Genomic DNA, 17940 nt, shown 5'->3' with positions numbered 1-17940 from the left:
AGTTCATATTGGAGCAGCCTGTGTATGAAGGAGGAACATTAAGTGTTTCGAAGACTCACGTTCTGAGGGGACATCCTGGACACTGTCTTCACTGTTTGACTCTGGACCTGCGCCGGGCTGACTGTGAACACTTGCCCCATCGCGGCTCTGCAGGACGCTCATCAGGTTTTCAGCTGAAAATCAAAATCACTGTTTAGATGTCAATGTAATGTACTTTAGTTTGGTTCATAATGAATCATGTTTCTTCTGTTCTTTTTCGTCTGTTGTTGAAAAAGATGTAAGTAATTACTGAACAAAAATATAAATGCACCACTTTTGTTTTTGCTCCCATTTTTCATGAGCTGAACTTTCTGTATACACAACAGATGCATACTATTATATACATCTATTTTATTGTTCACAAAGTTGTAAAAAATCAGTTTTACTGAGCAACTCATGTTAATATTAATAATCCGCCTCAAAGTGTGGCATAGACGGCATATTACACAGGTGTGCCTTGGGCTGGGCCACAATAAAAGACCACTCTGGTTTTGCTTCATTGCTTTTACCCCCTTTTACCTTTTTGTTCAGTGTATATTACGAAAGATGTGCCACAAACCAACCCAAGTGTCACAGGAGAGTATATGGCACACACCGGTTTAAAGTGGTATGGCAGCAGCAGTTGTGTATGCAGTTGTTTCCCACAGGATCCTACCTTCCTGTAGTGCAGCAGTGAGCAGTGCTGAGGCCAGTCTGGGGGCCTCACTGTCCACTTGCACCAGCAGGTGGCGATGTGGTGTAGGTTCAGGAGCACCAAGGTTGAGCTCAGTAAGTTCAGCATAAAGCTCCAGCTTTTCCTCCAGAGAGTTGCAGATCATCAGGTCCTGAGCCAGCAGTGTTTCTGTGTAACAAAAAAAACTAATTAATTTCTGTAGAAACTCTATAAAAAAATGTAGATTTGTAGCTTCTAACCTTGAAATTGGCTAATTTTTTGAATTCTAGCTTCTGTTGCTCGTTTTGTCTCCTCTGATTCAATATTGCGTTCTTCCTCCTCCGGACAACTGCAATCCAACATCTAATAAGTATCCTCACACTTGTCAACCAAAATTATTAAAAGCACATTACTAATGTAGGGGACTTAGACCTTTCTACTGCTTGTCGGATTTGTCTCATCCATGCATTCCTTTCCTCTCTGGAAATCGTGTGAACTTCATACATCTCTGGACCAACTGATGATGCAGAGATAAGGAACATTCCTCTTTCCTCATTTGCTACTTCCCGAACTATAAGCTTCTGTAGCGGAATAACTGGAGGCTTTTGGTCCTGAAAAAACAGCATCTTTACATTTTTTTAATGTTTTTTAAGATCTTGTCGCCTGTAGGCTCCACCAGACAGGAGAAGACAGGGCGAAATGAGGAAAGAGAGAGAGGGGAAGACATGCAGCAAATTGCCGGAGCCGGGACCTGAACCCAGGACACCGCGGCCGACCACACCCGGAACCCGGCACACGCTCAACTTGCATCTTTCTAAAGGTGATCTTTCAATACTTACCACAGCAGCAAATGTAAAGCGCTGGTCTTTTTCTTGCAGGAAAACCAAGACGTCAGTGAGTAAAAGAGCTAATGTATCTATAATGCAGAAAGAAACAGTAAATGATGTACAAAAGTATTTGATACACAGGTAAATATAATCATACCTTTTAAACGGCCAGTAGCTGTCTTCCAGTAGACTAGACCTTTGTGTTGAAGGACTCTGTGTTTACTACAAAGATCTTGCTTGGAAAAAACTTTACCATTCTTCAACTTGGCTATGCTTTTGTTCTCGAGACGAGTGAGCACTTCCTGCAGCTCTTCACTCTTCTCATATTTGTTTACTGTCATGTCCACAGCAGAGATTATCTCTCGAATATGAACAAGTGCACTTGACAAGTCACAATATTCCTCACTTCCCTCTTTAGAGATAGTACAAAAAACATTGACTTATACATTAAATTACCTAAGAACAAATAGTTGTAGTATTTGTGAAAAACATACCTTTGGTATATTGTAAAATCCTCTCCAGCAGAACTGGGTACTTTGTAATGCGCTGTGTGACCAACAAGATGAACTCTGGCACCTCTCTCCTTTTGACCAGTATGTTGTTGCTCTGTTGCTGTAATGAGAAATAATAATACAAAAACAGTAGTAATAAATAAAATTGTAAATAATCTATAAATGTATTCATTAAACAGTGTTTTTCAAACTCTTACCTTCACAAAGTTTTGCAGTTTCTTGTTTTGTTGTTGCAGATCTTTGAAAATGTTGACTGCTTCTTTGTGGTGACTGCAGAACTCTCCATACATCTGCTTCATCTTGTCTGCGTTTTCATCTGAGAACTGACCACATTACGAAACAAGACCACATCACCAAAGGAGTTGTGTGTTAGTGTCCCACGTGAAAATGCACCTTTACTAACCTGCTGAAGCAGTATATCTCCAATATTGTGGATAAGGTAATTGTGAGGCTGATGGGGTCGGGCTGAAGACTGTCTGCGTTCTTGCAGAGCTCCAAACAGATTCTTGTGGAAGTAAATGAGGGAGTCGAGGCAGGGGAACACGCGGGCCACACAGTCCAGGTCCAGCTGCAGCTCCTCCAGCATGCCCCGCCTGAACACCTCCGACATCACCGTCAGTGTCTGGATGTGATGCAGCTCAGTCTGGAGCAGCTCTACAGACAAAATCAAGTATATCAACCACTTTGCCTAATCTTGAACTGTAATAAATAACATTACTGTGCAATTAGGTGCTCTCCGTGGAACAATGATTAAAATGAGAACGTGATCTCACCATAAATGACATCCTGTCGTTTTACAGTGAATCGCTCATGTTGTCGACGGAAGTCCGGGGTCACAGCTAGACTCCACGACTCTGCGTCAAGTCCCAGCTGGTCTGCAGACAAGTCACTTAATAAAGAGCCGCCCAAAGCATCTACAAAAACCAAAAACATTATTTTTTAAATGTTGGTTGTTGTTCTTCTTCTGTGGTGTTAACTTGGGTTTGCCGTTACCTTGTGTAATAACAAGCAATTGGTCCGTGGACAGAGGGTGTGTCACAGATGCTCCTTCATCAGCCTCTGAAGAGGTCGCACCAGGAGACTGAGAAGTCTCATCTTCTACCACTGACTTGTCGTGCATCTGTCTGTGGAAATAAATACAAAGTGTGAGAAGTGGAAAGCACTTCTCAGTAACTAATGGGTTCATAATCTTTGTACGTGGCATTATTGGTGGAAGTCTACACAAAGTTGTGTGCTTAATCGTTTAATCACATGTTTTGTCCTTGCTTGCTGTGCCATCAATGTGCCAATTAGCTTTCTACAAAGCTGTAATTAACAAGAAAGACCGCTTACCTGCTGTCTATGGAGATAGACATGCTTTTGGTGAGTGGGGCCACCACGTCTCTCCTGTCTTTTGTGATGAGTGAGGAGGGAGAGAACAGTGACACAGGAGAGGAGTCTTTGGGTGAGTCTAGAAGAGCATTAAAAGGAGCAAATTAAGTCAATGATGCAACACTACTTAAAACTCCACAATGAAATATTTGAACACTGAGCAGCTTTCTCATTTACAAACACAAACCAGGCCTGATCCCCCACCAAGACAGATTAACAAGTAACTTTACTGAGGAAGGAAAACAAGGTTGGCGTACAGCTGTAGTGAAGGTTTACTAGTATAACCCTAAAGGTACTGGAGGGAGTAAGTTTGAGGCTAAAAATGAATGAAAGTAAGAGACCTGGGGAGGACAGTCTCTAATGAGTTAGTAGATGGACAGGTGTAATGTAACTAATGAGACTCACTCAGAGGGAGGGACAGGGTCTTGCTTTTCACCAGCGTTGCATTCTTCTCTGACTGTTTCTGTGTATAAACAACAGTAAAGGTAAATCATAGTGGACATGAGACTGTAAACACAGAACACCATCATAAGGTAAGGTACATGCACAAGTAATGCTTCATAAAAGTTACACTTCAGGCAGAGAGTACATTTTGTCTTGAGTGAGTACACAAACAGTAGCTTATTTCTACTTTGACCTGTTATTGGCAATACAAGCTCCCATAACAAATGAATGTTTTATACAAGTTTGGTCTCAGAGAGATTCAGAGACAAGGGATTATAATAATAACACTTGCCTGTTTATTTTTGTATAATTTAAAGTGCATTTATGTTAAATCAAAATGATGAATGTGGGGATTATGGTTACCTTCACGCAGGCCATGACAGACTCACGACAGCTCTTATGAACCTTCAGGAAACAGTCTGCAGACACAAACAGACGACAACGCAGTTAACCCGCAATAAACAACATTAACGACATTAGCATCTCTGGACTCAAAGCACAGATGGCTTTGTTGGACTGTTGCATTTCTCACAGTAAATGGAGGAAGAACAATGACAAGCACATTAGTATAACAAAACAAATCTAAACTGTTGAACGGCCATAGAACATAAAACAAGTCATACTTACTGGAGCAATGCAGCAGCTCCTTCCCAGAAGCAAACTTGTCACAGGCAACACAGAGCGCAGAGCCAGAGGGGGACACAGGGGTGAACTGGTGTCCATTGGTTAATACTTTATCTTTCGTCTCCTTGATGTCTTTCCCCTTGATCTAAAATATAAATGTACATTAATGAGAATGCCGTGATTAGGCCCATCACAGTAACATGTAACAGTCCAGTAATACCCCTAAAGCAGGATAATCCCAGTAAATCACTATCCAAATTAAATAAAACCTGAGCTACAATAAATCATTAGGTACAGCTAAAATTGTCAGATCAAATAAATAATTAATCAAAACAAATATAGTTAATCTCTTTATTGAAAGATAAGTCAATATTATCATCATTGTTTGCAACGCGCCTGCTGAAGTGCACTAGGTTCAAATAAGGGTCTAGTCTGTTTACTTTGTTAAGAGCTAGTGTAGTTGATGCATTATCCTTGAGGGGCTGTTGGGGGGATTGTGCGAAAGAGCTAGTTTATTTTTGTTTTAAACTTAACAGGGAATTCTTGAAGTGCACGTTTGTTTGTTTTTCTCCAGCTATGTGCATCAGATGGGTTTTTCACATGTGAAAACAAATCCACACCTGTTTCAATGTTGGGAGTATTTTATGGAATGTGTGTGGGTTCCTTGTGCAGCGCTGGGGGTCCGTGCATTATGTAAGAATATTTTTACAGTGTCCTGTTGCTAAGTGAAGGGAGAGAGATTTTTTTCTCCTCACCAAATAAAGGCACTGTTAATGTTCAGACAATGGCTCCCTGGTTCAAGAATTCACTGTGGCTGAGTGGCGAAGACCCCCTGGTAACCATTTTATGTTTCAAGTGACTAATTAAAAACTAAATGATATACTTTAGATTGTATAGGTGAATATAAAGTCTGTAAATCCTAGAAATCCTTCCTGATGGTGTTTGTTTGGTGTCACTATTGTTTAATGGAGTGCACAGAATCTGGTTGTCTCCATGGATATGTTACAGCTCGGCCTGGAATGTACCGCAATATGGTATCAAACTTATTGATTTCCATGGAGACAAGAAATTGATGCTTCCAGGCCACATGACAGGTCTGATCTGTGGAAAGGTGACATTGAGAAAGAATATTTTTAGCCGTAATGTGGAATCTTCAAGGCAAATAATCTACATTTGTGTCAAAAGGGCTATGTCACGCTGCTAAATCCTATACAAAATTGAAGGATAAGAATGGTGTCAAAATGTTTTCTTTTAGTGTTACGATTAGGAGAATAAACGCCATAATTTAACAATTATTCACAATCACCGAGCTCAGGACCAAACAACAATCTTTAATTTTCTTTCATTCTCATCAACATATTAGTATTCCTCAAGTTTGTGACCAGCTATTATTATTAGTAGTAGTAGTATTTACATTTAGATGTTTTTGGACTATAGATTGTATGAAAAATACAACATTTTGCTTGAATTATAATTTTTAATTCTTATGATTATATTGTGACCTGATTGTGATTATCGATTATAATCTTGACATCCCTAGCATCAGGTAAGTACAAACAAGATTATCAGAGAAAATGCATCTTAAATACAGGGGAATAATGAACTTTAAATAACTTTAAATGACATAGGAAAACAATTATTATTCTAGTTCAATAATATATAATATGTCCTTTTTAAACAATAAGCAGCTTTAATGTAATAGTGAATGGAAAAGTGGACGCACCTTGGTTTTGTTGCGTGTGCTGCTCATCCTGCTCTTGAGGAAGCTGAAGGTACGACTGACTTTGTACTTCTCTGATTCAGCTTTAGTAGGAATGATGTATCTGTCCCACTCCTCGTCCTCAATTCTGTGAGAACAAAACTCAGGGGTAAATTATTCATAACAATACAATAGACAGTAGTATTATTTTTTGGACCACATCTTAATAAACATGCACAAGAGAATGTTGTCTGTTTTAGTTTTTCGATGCAAAGGTTGAACTAGAGCCATGCTAGAGTGTACTCATATTTGTGGACCCCTTTTCTAACAATTACTCATGCTCAACATGCCTGAAGTGACGATAGACTCCAGTGGTTACTATTTCTGGAATGACCTTGGCAAGACACAAATTATTAACATATCAACTGTCCACACCACTGTGGGTTAAAGAGTCAAAGACATACAAGAAACACAAACATAACAAATGTAATAACCCTCTTCGTCGAACAGTTGTTTTATCAGATAGCCCGCAATGTTAAGAGATGCAGTTAATTGGTAAGTCTGATTACAATGGGGTTAGAGAAGTTAGACAGAAATGCTGAAGCTTCTGGCACAACACATACTCTTTGAGGAACTCTGTGAGGGTGAGGTGTTGGAGCGATGCGCTGCTCTCCTCCTCAGCTGACTGGGCCCGTTTACGGAAACCCAGTATCCTGCACGGACATGACACACCTCAGACCACCATGTTGTTTGAGCTTAGCAAGACAGGACTATGCCACATGTAACCCCCACAAAAAGACAGTAAATGTCTCTGCATCATTCATTTCCCAACATGTTTGTGAGCAACAAAAACATGATATTGTTTGCAAATATAATCATTCAAATCATGATGAGTTAAAGAAAATGACATTAAAATATATTGCATGAAGCAGCAGTCACAAGACGGACGTTTTAATCCAAAGAAGCATTAGCGTAGCTCGTTAGATTAAAGTGAAGATGAAATGGAAGATGAAGTTGCTTTCTGTACTTCTACCACGAGCTGATAATAGTACAATATACTATACACCCTGTAATGTGGTCGGTCAGTGTTTTGCTGTTTACAGACAGTACAGCGTTGCACTTCGTGTCCTCTCAGAGTCTGACCACAACACTTGGAGACAATATATTTTTTCTTACCGTTTCTCCCTGGGAGTTTCAGTCAGGCTGAATGCCCTCTGTTCTGAAATATCAAAAAGATCAAAGGGTTGAAGACATATTCACAAAACATAAGATGACTACAATGAATGACTTACAAGCCACAAAGAAGATAAATGTTGAATAGAGAGAAAAATCAGAGCCATAAAGGGGCCAAAAAACCATAAAGAGTCAGAACACCCTTCCCAAACCAGCTGGGGAAACTTGATATTGTAGACAATCGATAACAATAATACCCACTGAGTTGGAAAACAAAGTCAACTCAGGAAGTTCAAAGGTCTAGAACACCACCACCTAATTGAATTGTGCAGCTCCTGAGAGTTGGTGCTAAAAGTCCCTTGTAGGTGGATATCAAGCTTGTACTTACTAACTTGGTTGAGGCGAGATAAAGATTTAGACAGAGATAAAGCCTGTAGCAGAGAACGGCCACTGCTGCCATCTGACACAGAAAACACATGTTCTCACACAAATGAACATAAGGCATGTGTGTAACAGCTTTAGAGCCGCTGCCTGCTCTGCTTTGACCAAATGGGTCGGATTATCCACACCTTAAAACAGGGAGGTCAGCAGCCACAGGTCAGAGGTCACTCACCTTCTGTAGGGTCAGAGATGGTCACATCTCTGTTTAGCAGCGGCCGTGTAGGTTTGGCTTTGGGGGAAGAGTATGAGTAGGAGCGCAGGCGGCCGTCAGCCTCCTCTGGGCCCTGGAGCAGAGCGTACACAAGCCAGTCTGCTGTCAGTCACAGTATGGAGAGAAACGATGCCTAATCACTAAATATATACAGAACTATCTAACTAACTGTAACTCCACCAAACAACAAGTCAGCCACTTGATTTTTGCATGGACTAGACCACTGCCATTGTGCAATTGTGCAAGACACTTTTCCTCGTATGAATGTGTGTGAGTGAGTGAGTGAGTGAGTGATTGGGTCCAATGGTGCAGAATGGTAGCCTCGCTTCTGTCAGCAGGGCAGCTGTGGCTACAGAAGTAACTAACCATCACGAAGTGTGGAGTGAATGAATAATGCAATGCATCTTTGAGTGACCAATAAAAATGGAATAGAAACGTGATGAACAATATTTGTGACATCTTTAAATATACATATATGCAAGTCCCTGTATATATACAAGTTTGATCACAATTGGACAATATTAATTCAATAAATAAGATAGAAAAGAATCTTTAAAATAATATTTTAAGTGTGTATTACTGGCCTTGTGTTACAATTTATTCTTGAAATATAGATATTAGATATATAGATATTTTTGATGACATTGAAGGTTGAATATATATTACCAAACCATTAAACAAAACATCACCAGTTTTTTTTATTACGGTCTATTGTCTGGCATCAAAACTGGTATCAAGTATCAAGCCTACTTCTTAGAATCAAAATCAAGAGTGAAATGTTAGTGTCGTGACAAAACAAGCAAGTTTTTAGGACTTTTAGTTTTTGGTAACTTTTTTGCTAATGGATGGATATATTAGCTTGAGTAATCTACTGCATTTGTGCGTTTTAATAAGATAATTATAGACCATCAGTTAGCTTAACTATGGGGCTGTACCTGGTCAGATTTGCCGTCAGAATGTTTGCGCTCAGCGTCTGGCGATGTGTCAAAGGAGTCCCTCTCTTCTCCAGAGCTCGAGCGCACACTTGACTGTTTCCTCAAGGCTGCAGTGGAGTAGGAATGTCCCAGGATATCCTCTTCTTCACTATCACACTCAAGACTTGGGCTATGGGAACACAAAAATCGTTCTTAAATACACATATTTCAGATGTATTTCCGAAGTCCAAAAATCTAATTGTACTACCATTCAAGAACTTCAGCTTGTAAAGTAACACCCCTGTATTCTGGAGGGAGAGTTTATAGAAATCAACATGGCAACTCAATTGTGTTCAGCTTCCTGTCTCCTGCACCTTAAGCAATGAAAACTCTTTCCAAACTTAAAAAAAAAAAACATGAATAAAGTAATATTGTTCAATCATTTTCAAGCCTGATTTGTATTTGTGATGATACAAAAAATGTTAGAAAAATATAAATGAGCGAAGTTGAAAGCTCAGTAAGTGTAAGTGGTGGCATTATAGACAAGTTTAATTCATAAAGGCTTAACCAACAAAAACGTCTTACCTTAAATCTCGTGTCTTGTCACACAAGCTGTATCCTCTTTTGTTAATTCTTGGAGAGACTGTATGTGAAGTCCGTTTCTGTCCTCCTGCGAACAAGTGGAAGGCGGACGCTCGGGGCGATGAAGGAAGCACAGGAGAGGAAGTAGAGGGGGAAGCAGGGGTCTTTTTGAGGCTGCTTTCTTGGACTTCTCGAACGTCTTCTTGGGGTGAGGATGGGTAAGAGCAGGTCTCAACGTTAGAGGGGGTTGAAAAGAAAGAGTCCCAGCCAGGCCTGCTCTCGTGGTACTTGATGTCATCCTCCTGGAGCACACATAGGACTGTGAGCATTTTGTATAAGACCTTTTCCAACATTATGCATGCCGTAAATGGTTATATATGAATAAACCTGCATCAGTTTACTACATGTTGATATATGTTGTTTGCATCTATCCCAATCAAATAAATAAGTGTCTGTTATAATCAGTGTTGGTCTACTCGGAGTGCTTACTTTCACATCGAGTTGCAGCATGATAAAGAGTGAAAATATGACTAAGAATTGTTTTTATTTCATTGTTTGTTATGCATTTATTTATTAGTTCACAAATTGCACACATACTCACTGTATGAGCAGCATTTTCTATTTTTCTTACTAATTCAGTGCCGTTCAAAGCCTAAATTCTTCAGATTTTAGAAAAGCAACTGTATTCTGAATACATCAAATGACTTTCCAACCCTGGTTATAACTTTTCATTTTTGTGTATTGCTTACTTTTTACTGTTTGAATCTATTGTTCAATTTTAATTAAAAAGTGAACATTTAGTGGTACATAAAGGATATCTGACATTGAACCCACCAGCTTCCTGTTGGCAAACTCTCCATCTTTCCCGTGTATCATTGCCGAGAGTCTTGCAGCTGCAGACAGTGTCGGCGATGAGGCCTCTTTAATGGACTGACTTTTTTCTATGGACAAGGAAAGCCACAGTTAACGGGCACAGGCACTTTCCAATATACCGCTTGGTTTCCACAACAACAAAACACATCACAAACTCAGGAAGTGACATCCACATCCTGGCCAGTCGTGTGACATTGTTCAGAAACAGGACTCGCCATGTGCCTGACCGAGCTTGCATATGCGCCGTTAAGACTGGAGCTCTGTACCTATTTCTCAGAACGCCTTTAATACAACAAATGGAAAAAAGCGCAGAGTATACAAGCACACAGGAGCATTGAGAGGTCCCCTGCCCATACAGTGAGACCTCTGTAAGCTGTGCTCTGGTTTAGCTGTTAAAAACACTCCTGCTCTTAAGGCAAAGCAAGGCAAGGCAAGTTTATTTGTAGAGCACATTTCATACACAAGGCAATTCAAAGTGCTTCACACAGCAGGAAAAATGCATAAAAAAAAAAACACTTAAAACACTCCTGGTCGGACTGGGAAAGGTCTGTAACACGGGCTTCTCCAAAACACAGGGAATGAAAGTAGGAAAGGAAGGGAGGGAAAGAAACTACACATTCATTCATCCATACTGGTAACAGCTAGGGATGTCCCGATATCAACTTTACGTGTTACGATTATTGTGAGACACCACGATTCAATGATTATTCACGAATACTGAGACCAAGCAACGGTGAAATCTTTCATTTTCTTTCAATCCCACTGTTGAATTAACACAATATTACTCCTTTGTGATCAGCTTTATTCAATTGAACTGTCTGAATGACAAAATAAATCTGCCTGTTTTTTGAACTATAGATTGAGTTAAAAAATACCAAATGTTGCTTCTAAAATAGTCACGATTATTATGTTTAGTTCTTATCATTATGTTGTGACCTGATTAATTACAATTATCAATTAATCTAATAAGCTTGTGTAATACTGACACGGCCAATTTAGTCACTCCATAAACTCCAACCCTCTCCCTTTTGCTGTCGTGCTTGTATATCTTTATCATCTTAAAAAAATAATAGGTTGATTAATGAAAAATGTGGTCGATTTAAGACACGTCAATAACGTTATAAATGCTACAATTCTAAAGCAACAGTTCTAGGAAAAAAAACTCGAATCTCGGCTTATAAGCAGGTTTGGGAATGAATACGGCACAGAAACCACACCTTCTGTCAAGCTTTCATACTCATGTAAAATTCCTTATGCTGTTTGCTGTCTGGGTTTTCTTCCCCGCTTTTGGCACACCCAGATTTGAAAGTGTAGAACTGGGATCAGTATAAGTGCTGTAATACAGTACATAATAACTATAAATAAAAGGCTCTGCGTGGGAACAAAGGAGCTGAATGTTTGCATGAAAACATTTTTTTTTAATTGAGGTTTTGAAGATAATATTTTATTCTCCTGTGATAGTCTGTACTCTCAGTGACAGGATAAAGTCATTCTTGTTGTCCACTTAGGCAAAGTCTATTACAATTGTGTTGTCCTGATGTTAAAATTAAAAACATGATTTTAATACTAAGGAAAAGGCTCGATAATATGCAATTTTGTAGTAACAATACTCTTACTTGAAAACACGTGGTCTTATTGTTAACAGTTCTACTATGACCTGCAAAAACTGTTCAGGAAAAGTCCAAATTTGTCTTGTTAGTTTTGTTAATGTTAATGCAATTGTATCAATATTCTATAAAAGAAAATACAATTGTTTAAACTGAATTAAGCTGTTTTAAATCACATTCTGCATATTCTCAGTGCTGTGACCAATCAGAGCAGCTGATGCATTGATGTAACGTGAGTTTGTGTTGTAGATGTGGAAAAAAGCAGATACAGCAGTTTACAATTGTTGAAAAACACATTGTTTCATTTAGCAAAGGTCATTGCTCATAGAATCCATAGTTTGTGTTTATGTCACAGTATAAACTAACAATGTTCAACAGCCGAAAGATATTTATTCTTGGATTAAGTTCTGTGTGATCAAATCCACAACAGGGTCAAATGCTGGACATGGTCATAACCGCTGTTTGAAAGTGGATCGAGTTTCATATAAACCCACTAAAAGAGCTTGACAGACGGCAGAAATAGTGTGGCTTATGAGGCGAGTCCAAATCCACAGCTGGTCGCATTGGGCAGAGCATTCGCACACCACTGACCCTTACTGACTAAATGAACAGATGTGGAATAATAGACTATTAGAGACAGTGAAAAAGAGACCTCTCGAGGACCTGCAGCACAGACTAAATCACGGGTTGGTGGCTCTCGCTTGCCAATTTGACAGAATATAAAGTTGGTTCAATGTTTGTAATATATTCAGCGCTTGTCCCAGAATGAAACCAGGCAGTATACAGTAGCAGCAGTCCAAAGCCAGACAAAGACAGCAGTCAGTGGCAGGTTTCCAGAGCACAGCAGCTCAGTTCAGAGGACGACCCTTCGACCCATGATCCCCCTGGGACAGCGGGAGAGGGATGTAGACAGGGCCAATGGAGAAAACGGTTACAAATGTCCTTTCTCTCACTTAAAAAGCCACTGGCCAACTGCAAACATAAAACTATTTAAATGGATTTCGTTCACTAGGGATGCAGGCATTTCGCACGAGAGGATTGTCAGCACTTTCAAATAGTATATCAAGTTCATGTGATGGCATAAAAATTCCCCTTCTCTCAAAATAAAAATAAATAAATAAATACTGGGAGAGTATTTCTTATGATCATGTTTTTGGGTCAAAAACGCAACTCAGGATACTCCAAAAAGGATATCTAAAATAAATGTACACACTAAATTTAAAGGTATCTTGGTAATGTAGAAACCACAGGGGCAGATCCACTCTGGGACTAAAGTGTGACTTCACTGATGAGATTTCAGTAAGTTCAACAAGAAACTCAATACCCCAATAAACAACTGTCACGCGTACAGCAGTATTTACTTTTCAGAGAACAACAACAACCCAAAGCAACAACATCTTCTAGTCAAGGAGGAATGCAAACACTGCTTAAAATCGTTAAACCATTGGCCATCAAAATCCACAAAGGCACTTTGAGTTAGAAAACATGTGGCCAATACATCTCACTGTCCAAGCGTCACATGTTTTCTTTCACTGCGCCATCCAAACATTTAACCCTTTCTCTAAGTGCAGAACTCACACACCTGAAATCACATCCATCTAACGTTTGCTGCAGTTACATAGAGTCAAAAGATTATTAAAATTACGTAAACTGCAAAATCATCAGATTTCTTTCAGATCATGATCCTTCAAATTACTCACATCAGATTTTGAGGTGTGCATGTTATTTGAATATTCTTAAAAGGTCCAGAAATCAGATAATAAGCAGACGTTTGGTGTATATGTCAACGTGGCTTTTGCAGATGGTCGTGAACAGAGGAGGGAAGATCAATGGTTTAGCAAGAAACAAGATAAAAGTCAGATTTAGACAGGGTCATTCTATCTGAATTAATAGAAAACCTATAGCGTGGTTGCAAAAACAACAAGCTGAATAGTTTTATGGACTAATGCAGTGGCTCTCAAACCTTCCTCAGTATCACCTAGAAGAATATTTGTATGACCTAAGACAGGTCTATAACAGGACTGTCCCATGTATGAACTGGGGCTAAACCAGCTGTAAATGGACCTAATATAGGAAATAAAAGGACTTCTGTATGAAGTCCTTCCCTTAGCTTTACAGAGCTTTTACATTTTACTATAACATCAGTTTAAAAACACTTTCAAATGTCTGCTTTTGAACAATTGCACTTTTCCATATGACACGTCTCTTTCAACTTGACGTGTATCTTTGATTGATTTAACTGATTAATCAATTGACTTTGCTGTAGCATTTCATGTAGTGACCTCCACATGTCAAGCCCTTGAGGGTTTGACGATCCATCACATCATTTTGGATATTATTATATAATTTTAAAAAAAACAAAAAAAAAATACGTACTTAATATAAATAAACCTAAACCTTAGTATCAAAATCAGATAACACAATAAAGGTAGAGTTAAGCAAAATAATACTGGATGGAAGGACGTGACAGCACAGACATCTGACAATATAGAGCTTTTTCAGCTTCAATGATATAAACAGGTGCCAAATCAATAGATTGTTAAAAAGATGATGATTTTGTGATTTCACAAAACTACATTTTGGCATCGCTATCATTTTGTTACGTGTTTGTAGAACAGAAACTCCTTTCAGTAAAGTATTTAAGTTTTCACTATTGAATAACGTAACCCTGTGATTCCCAGTCCAACTTTATAAACATTCACACTGGAGACTTGCTCGATTAACAAAAAATTATAATAAACAGCTGTAATTAGAACATATTTGGAAATAGTCTTCATTCGTTTTTTTTTTGCCATGTCGTATTAAACAAGCGTTAATGAATGAGAGTGACTATTTTATTTTAACTCATTAGGGACGTTAGTAGGCATAACATTGTTTTCCCTGTAGCCCACTTTAAAACACAATGCTCTTTAATAGCTGGAAATACTTACTGGCTTTGTGGAAACTTAGCATAGTTGTCTGCATCATGGGGGGCTTAGACTAAAAACAATTATGGTTCATGATTAGACAAGAACATATATCCACCAGGAATGGATGATAAAACTTTAATTGTGATCCCTGCACTGTGACGATATGCTATTTTGGTGAAATTGTCAACTTGTGATTCACTAATTCTCTGTTCACTGCAGCTCTGCACTCAAACAACAACACATTCTCCTTCTTTACGCCTCCTATTGGTCAGTCGCTGTAAGGCTCTGCATGAGTGACAGGTGGATTAAACCAATCACAGTGAAGTGTGAACTCTCAGAAGAATATGACTTTAGTTATTATTGGGTTAACTGATTTGGGTTCAGGTATCATGTGTTTCGGATACATTTAGAGGCCAATTTGCTTTCTTCTTACATCCGTCGACAAAAACATAAAGACATATGTTGAAGGAAAATATCCTAATTGCGCATTAATTAAGATTTAAATTTAAAATACACATTGACTACAAGTCTTTTCTGCTCCATGTTATTTTACTGTCGATCAAATTGTTCTTCTGGCTCATACCAGAAGGGTCCATTCATCCACTCAATGCTATGGTCAAATTCCGGGACTTGGAGTGGACATCTGACATTCCCCAACAAACTGTCAAATATCAGGTTGCATCATGGGTAAACATGCCGTTATCTGCCCTGACGTCCCGACTGCTGCTGGACTGGCTGAGTGACGGGGCAGCACTGGCGAGCTCTGTGAGTAACAATGTGCAACGAGCACGGTCTAATTTTAGCATCGTTCTTCCACAGTGAAACGTGTCTGTCAGGGGGCTTCTGTGTGGTAAAGTTCTCAATGCGAAAAACTTTGTAATGTGGAAACTAAAACATGCGCCATCTGTGTCAACACAAGTCAGCATCTTGATTCCGGTGAATGAGCCGCTTGTGAAGGTCAAACGTCTACAAAATGACAACAATACAGACATGTCTAGTGGCGAAGATGACAGATGACAATATGTAACTTAATGAATCTTTTGAGCCTCCAGGTTAAATTCCACATACATGGTTGAATGAGAGCTTAGACATCCCAAACATTAAGACATAACCAAATACCAATGAGTATTATACAAATCGGGCATGGCAAGAGTCCAGTAATGGATTTAAATGAATTCAGCGGCAGAGAACATAAAGTCAGAGACACATTCAACACTTTAGCATTACCTTTTTTCTTCCCAGTTTTCTTTCGCATCTGCATCTTAGGAAAAGAGGGCCAGGAGTAGTTAAAAGGAGAATCCGAGTCAGAATCCATGTTTCTTAGAGAGGGTTCATCCAAAATGTTCAGAGACTCATTTTACATCCATTTTCCAGTCAACGATTCTGCCTCTTCAATGTTTCCCTTCAGTTTTGTTGCAGACTGTGGCACTTCAGGAGTGAGGAGCCAGCATGTTCACTCTGTCTGCCCCCTGCACCCCTCCCCCTAAAAAAAAAACCTCCCCTTCCCCTTCCCCCTCTGCCACAGCCCACTGCCCAACACAAGCCAGCCACTATAACTGTGCCCCAGCTGAGAGCTTGACTAACCTCCACCGCTCTGTCTTTAATTTCTGCTCTAAGATCTTCAGAAGTTTTTGTCAGTCTCAACTTACCAGCAGGCAGTGAGTGGTCCGCACATGCTGACAGCTACAGGGGGGAGGAGGCTATGGGATGGCCGGAAATAGTTAGAGCAGAGAAAGAGGGCTACAGATGGGAACATAGGAGTGACTTCGGGACCAAGAAGGCAAAGACAAACACAAGACCAGACGCCTTTGCAGGGGTGACTCTCTCCCCGCACCAGGAGAAATCATTAACTCTGCTGGTTCATGATTGTGAGAGAGACAGCCTCCCATCTCCCATTCAAGAACATACAGACCTCTCACTATGGCTGGACAATTTTCACAACAGATCCCTCATGAACACGTTCTAACACCTGTCACTTTGATATTCACATTAGTTATTCATTTGCACTGCTAATTATTGCACTGTTGTCTGACCAAACTTTTGTGTATATAGTCAAAGTATTCAGTCAAAGTGCAATTTTATTTGCTTTAGTAACGCTTTATTTTTATGCCTTTATGTCTTGTTTTATCGTAGATTATCTTTTTTCCAACTATGACGCTGTGTTTCATGTTGCACCATATCGCCAAAGCAAGTTTGTGAATTCTGATCACTGACAATGGCAATAAACCTTTTTCTTCTGAATTCAACATCTGTGGGTTTACTGTGTTCTATAGCCGATTTGAATTGTTTTTTGTTTTGATTTTATATAGGTTGTTTTATCATTGCTATTTGTTTTATGTTGTCCCGAATCACCAAAGCAAGTTCCTATGTGTGTGAGTTCTGTTCATTAGCAATGGCAATAAACCTTTTCTGATTCTGATCATGAAATACATATTTACATTGTCTGTTCTGTTGTGATTGTGATATTGTTTTTGCTGCATGCTGGAGGACAAATGCCCTATGTGAACAACTCTGTTATTAGAGAGTACTGACCTAGTGACATGTGCCAACTTATTGCTTTTTTGTCCTCGCTGTATTTGTTTTGTATATGATTTCATGTTAGTTATTTTAGCTTTGTTATATTTGTTTAAAAAAAAGTATTAAGGTTTTAACATGAGGAATAAACACACCCAGGAGCATTACCTCGTGAGACTACGCTTACATTTTACCTATTTAACTGATACACATATCATATGTGTTTCAGAACATATTTGGTCTAAACTACACTTTTTACATATAAGATATTACTAGATGTTGTTTTGTCAAATACATTATTATACTTAAAGAGTTGCAGCCTTTGTGATTTTGAGTCAATTGATCTTGCAGCTCGACTCAAAACTACATTCAAACAGCCTATTCTGAGCTCTATATTTTAGCATGAGAAAGCCACGCAGAGACACCCAGAATGGGTCTTGAGTGCAGGGAGGGCTGCCAGGTCAGCAACCTCACCATGGAGACGGCACAAGAGTTGACAAGAGTGTTCTTTTTCTTTTTTTTTAATCCCACACATTTTCCCTATTTCT

At 39.2% G+C, this 17940-nt stretch overlaps 1 protein-coding gene across 1 annotated transcript in view; it reads right to left on the bottom strand.

Moving 5' to 3' along the window:
• The window catches only part of LOC140346523 (rho guanine nucleotide exchange factor 28-like), a 30980-nt gene that overhangs the window by 2631 nt on the left and 10409 nt on the right, over window positions 1–17940 (bottom strand). Inside the window, exons 10-31 of the mRNA XM_072432634.1 lie at window positions 10324–10430; window positions 9493–9791; window positions 8929–9097; window positions 7955–8066; window positions 7345–7387; window positions 6792–6881; window positions 6193–6316; window positions 4473–4614; window positions 4209–4264; window positions 3807–3864; window positions 3363–3480; window positions 3024–3154; window positions 2804–2944; window positions 2434–2684; window positions 2228–2353; window positions 2013–2130; window positions 1676–1930; window positions 1531–1607; window positions 1124–1302; window positions 952–1040; window positions 695–880; window positions 60–173 (exon numbers count right to left, since the gene is read on the bottom strand). Of these exons, the coding sequence (XP_072288735.1) occupies window positions 60–173; window positions 695–880; window positions 952–1040; window positions 1124–1302; window positions 1531–1607; window positions 1676–1930; window positions 2013–2130; window positions 2228–2353; window positions 2434–2684; window positions 2804–2944; window positions 3024–3154; window positions 3363–3480; window positions 3807–3864; window positions 4209–4264; window positions 4473–4614; window positions 6193–6316; window positions 6792–6881; window positions 7345–7387; window positions 7955–8066; window positions 8929–9097; window positions 9493–9791; window positions 10324–10430 (2985 nt within the window). The remainder of the gene's footprint in view (window positions 1–59; window positions 174–694; window positions 881–951; window positions 1041–1123; window positions 1303–1530; window positions 1608–1675; window positions 1931–2012; window positions 2131–2227; window positions 2354–2433; window positions 2685–2803; window positions 2945–3023; window positions 3155–3362; window positions 3481–3806; window positions 3865–4208; window positions 4265–4472; window positions 4615–6192; window positions 6317–6791; window positions 6882–7344; window positions 7388–7954; window positions 8067–8928; window positions 9098–9492; window positions 9792–10323; window positions 10431–17940) is intronic.

This window comes from Eucyclogobius newberryi, unplaced genomic scaffold, assembly GCF_026437365.1.
Source record: "Eucyclogobius newberryi isolate DKJ021-1_F unplaced genomic scaffold, fEucNew1.0.hap1 SCAF_6, whole genome shotgun sequence".
NCBI classification, from domain to species: Eukaryota; Metazoa; Chordata; class Actinopteri; order Gobiiformes; family Gobiidae; genus Eucyclogobius; species Eucyclogobius newberryi.
This window is presented reverse-complemented; position numbering and strand designations above follow the sequence as displayed.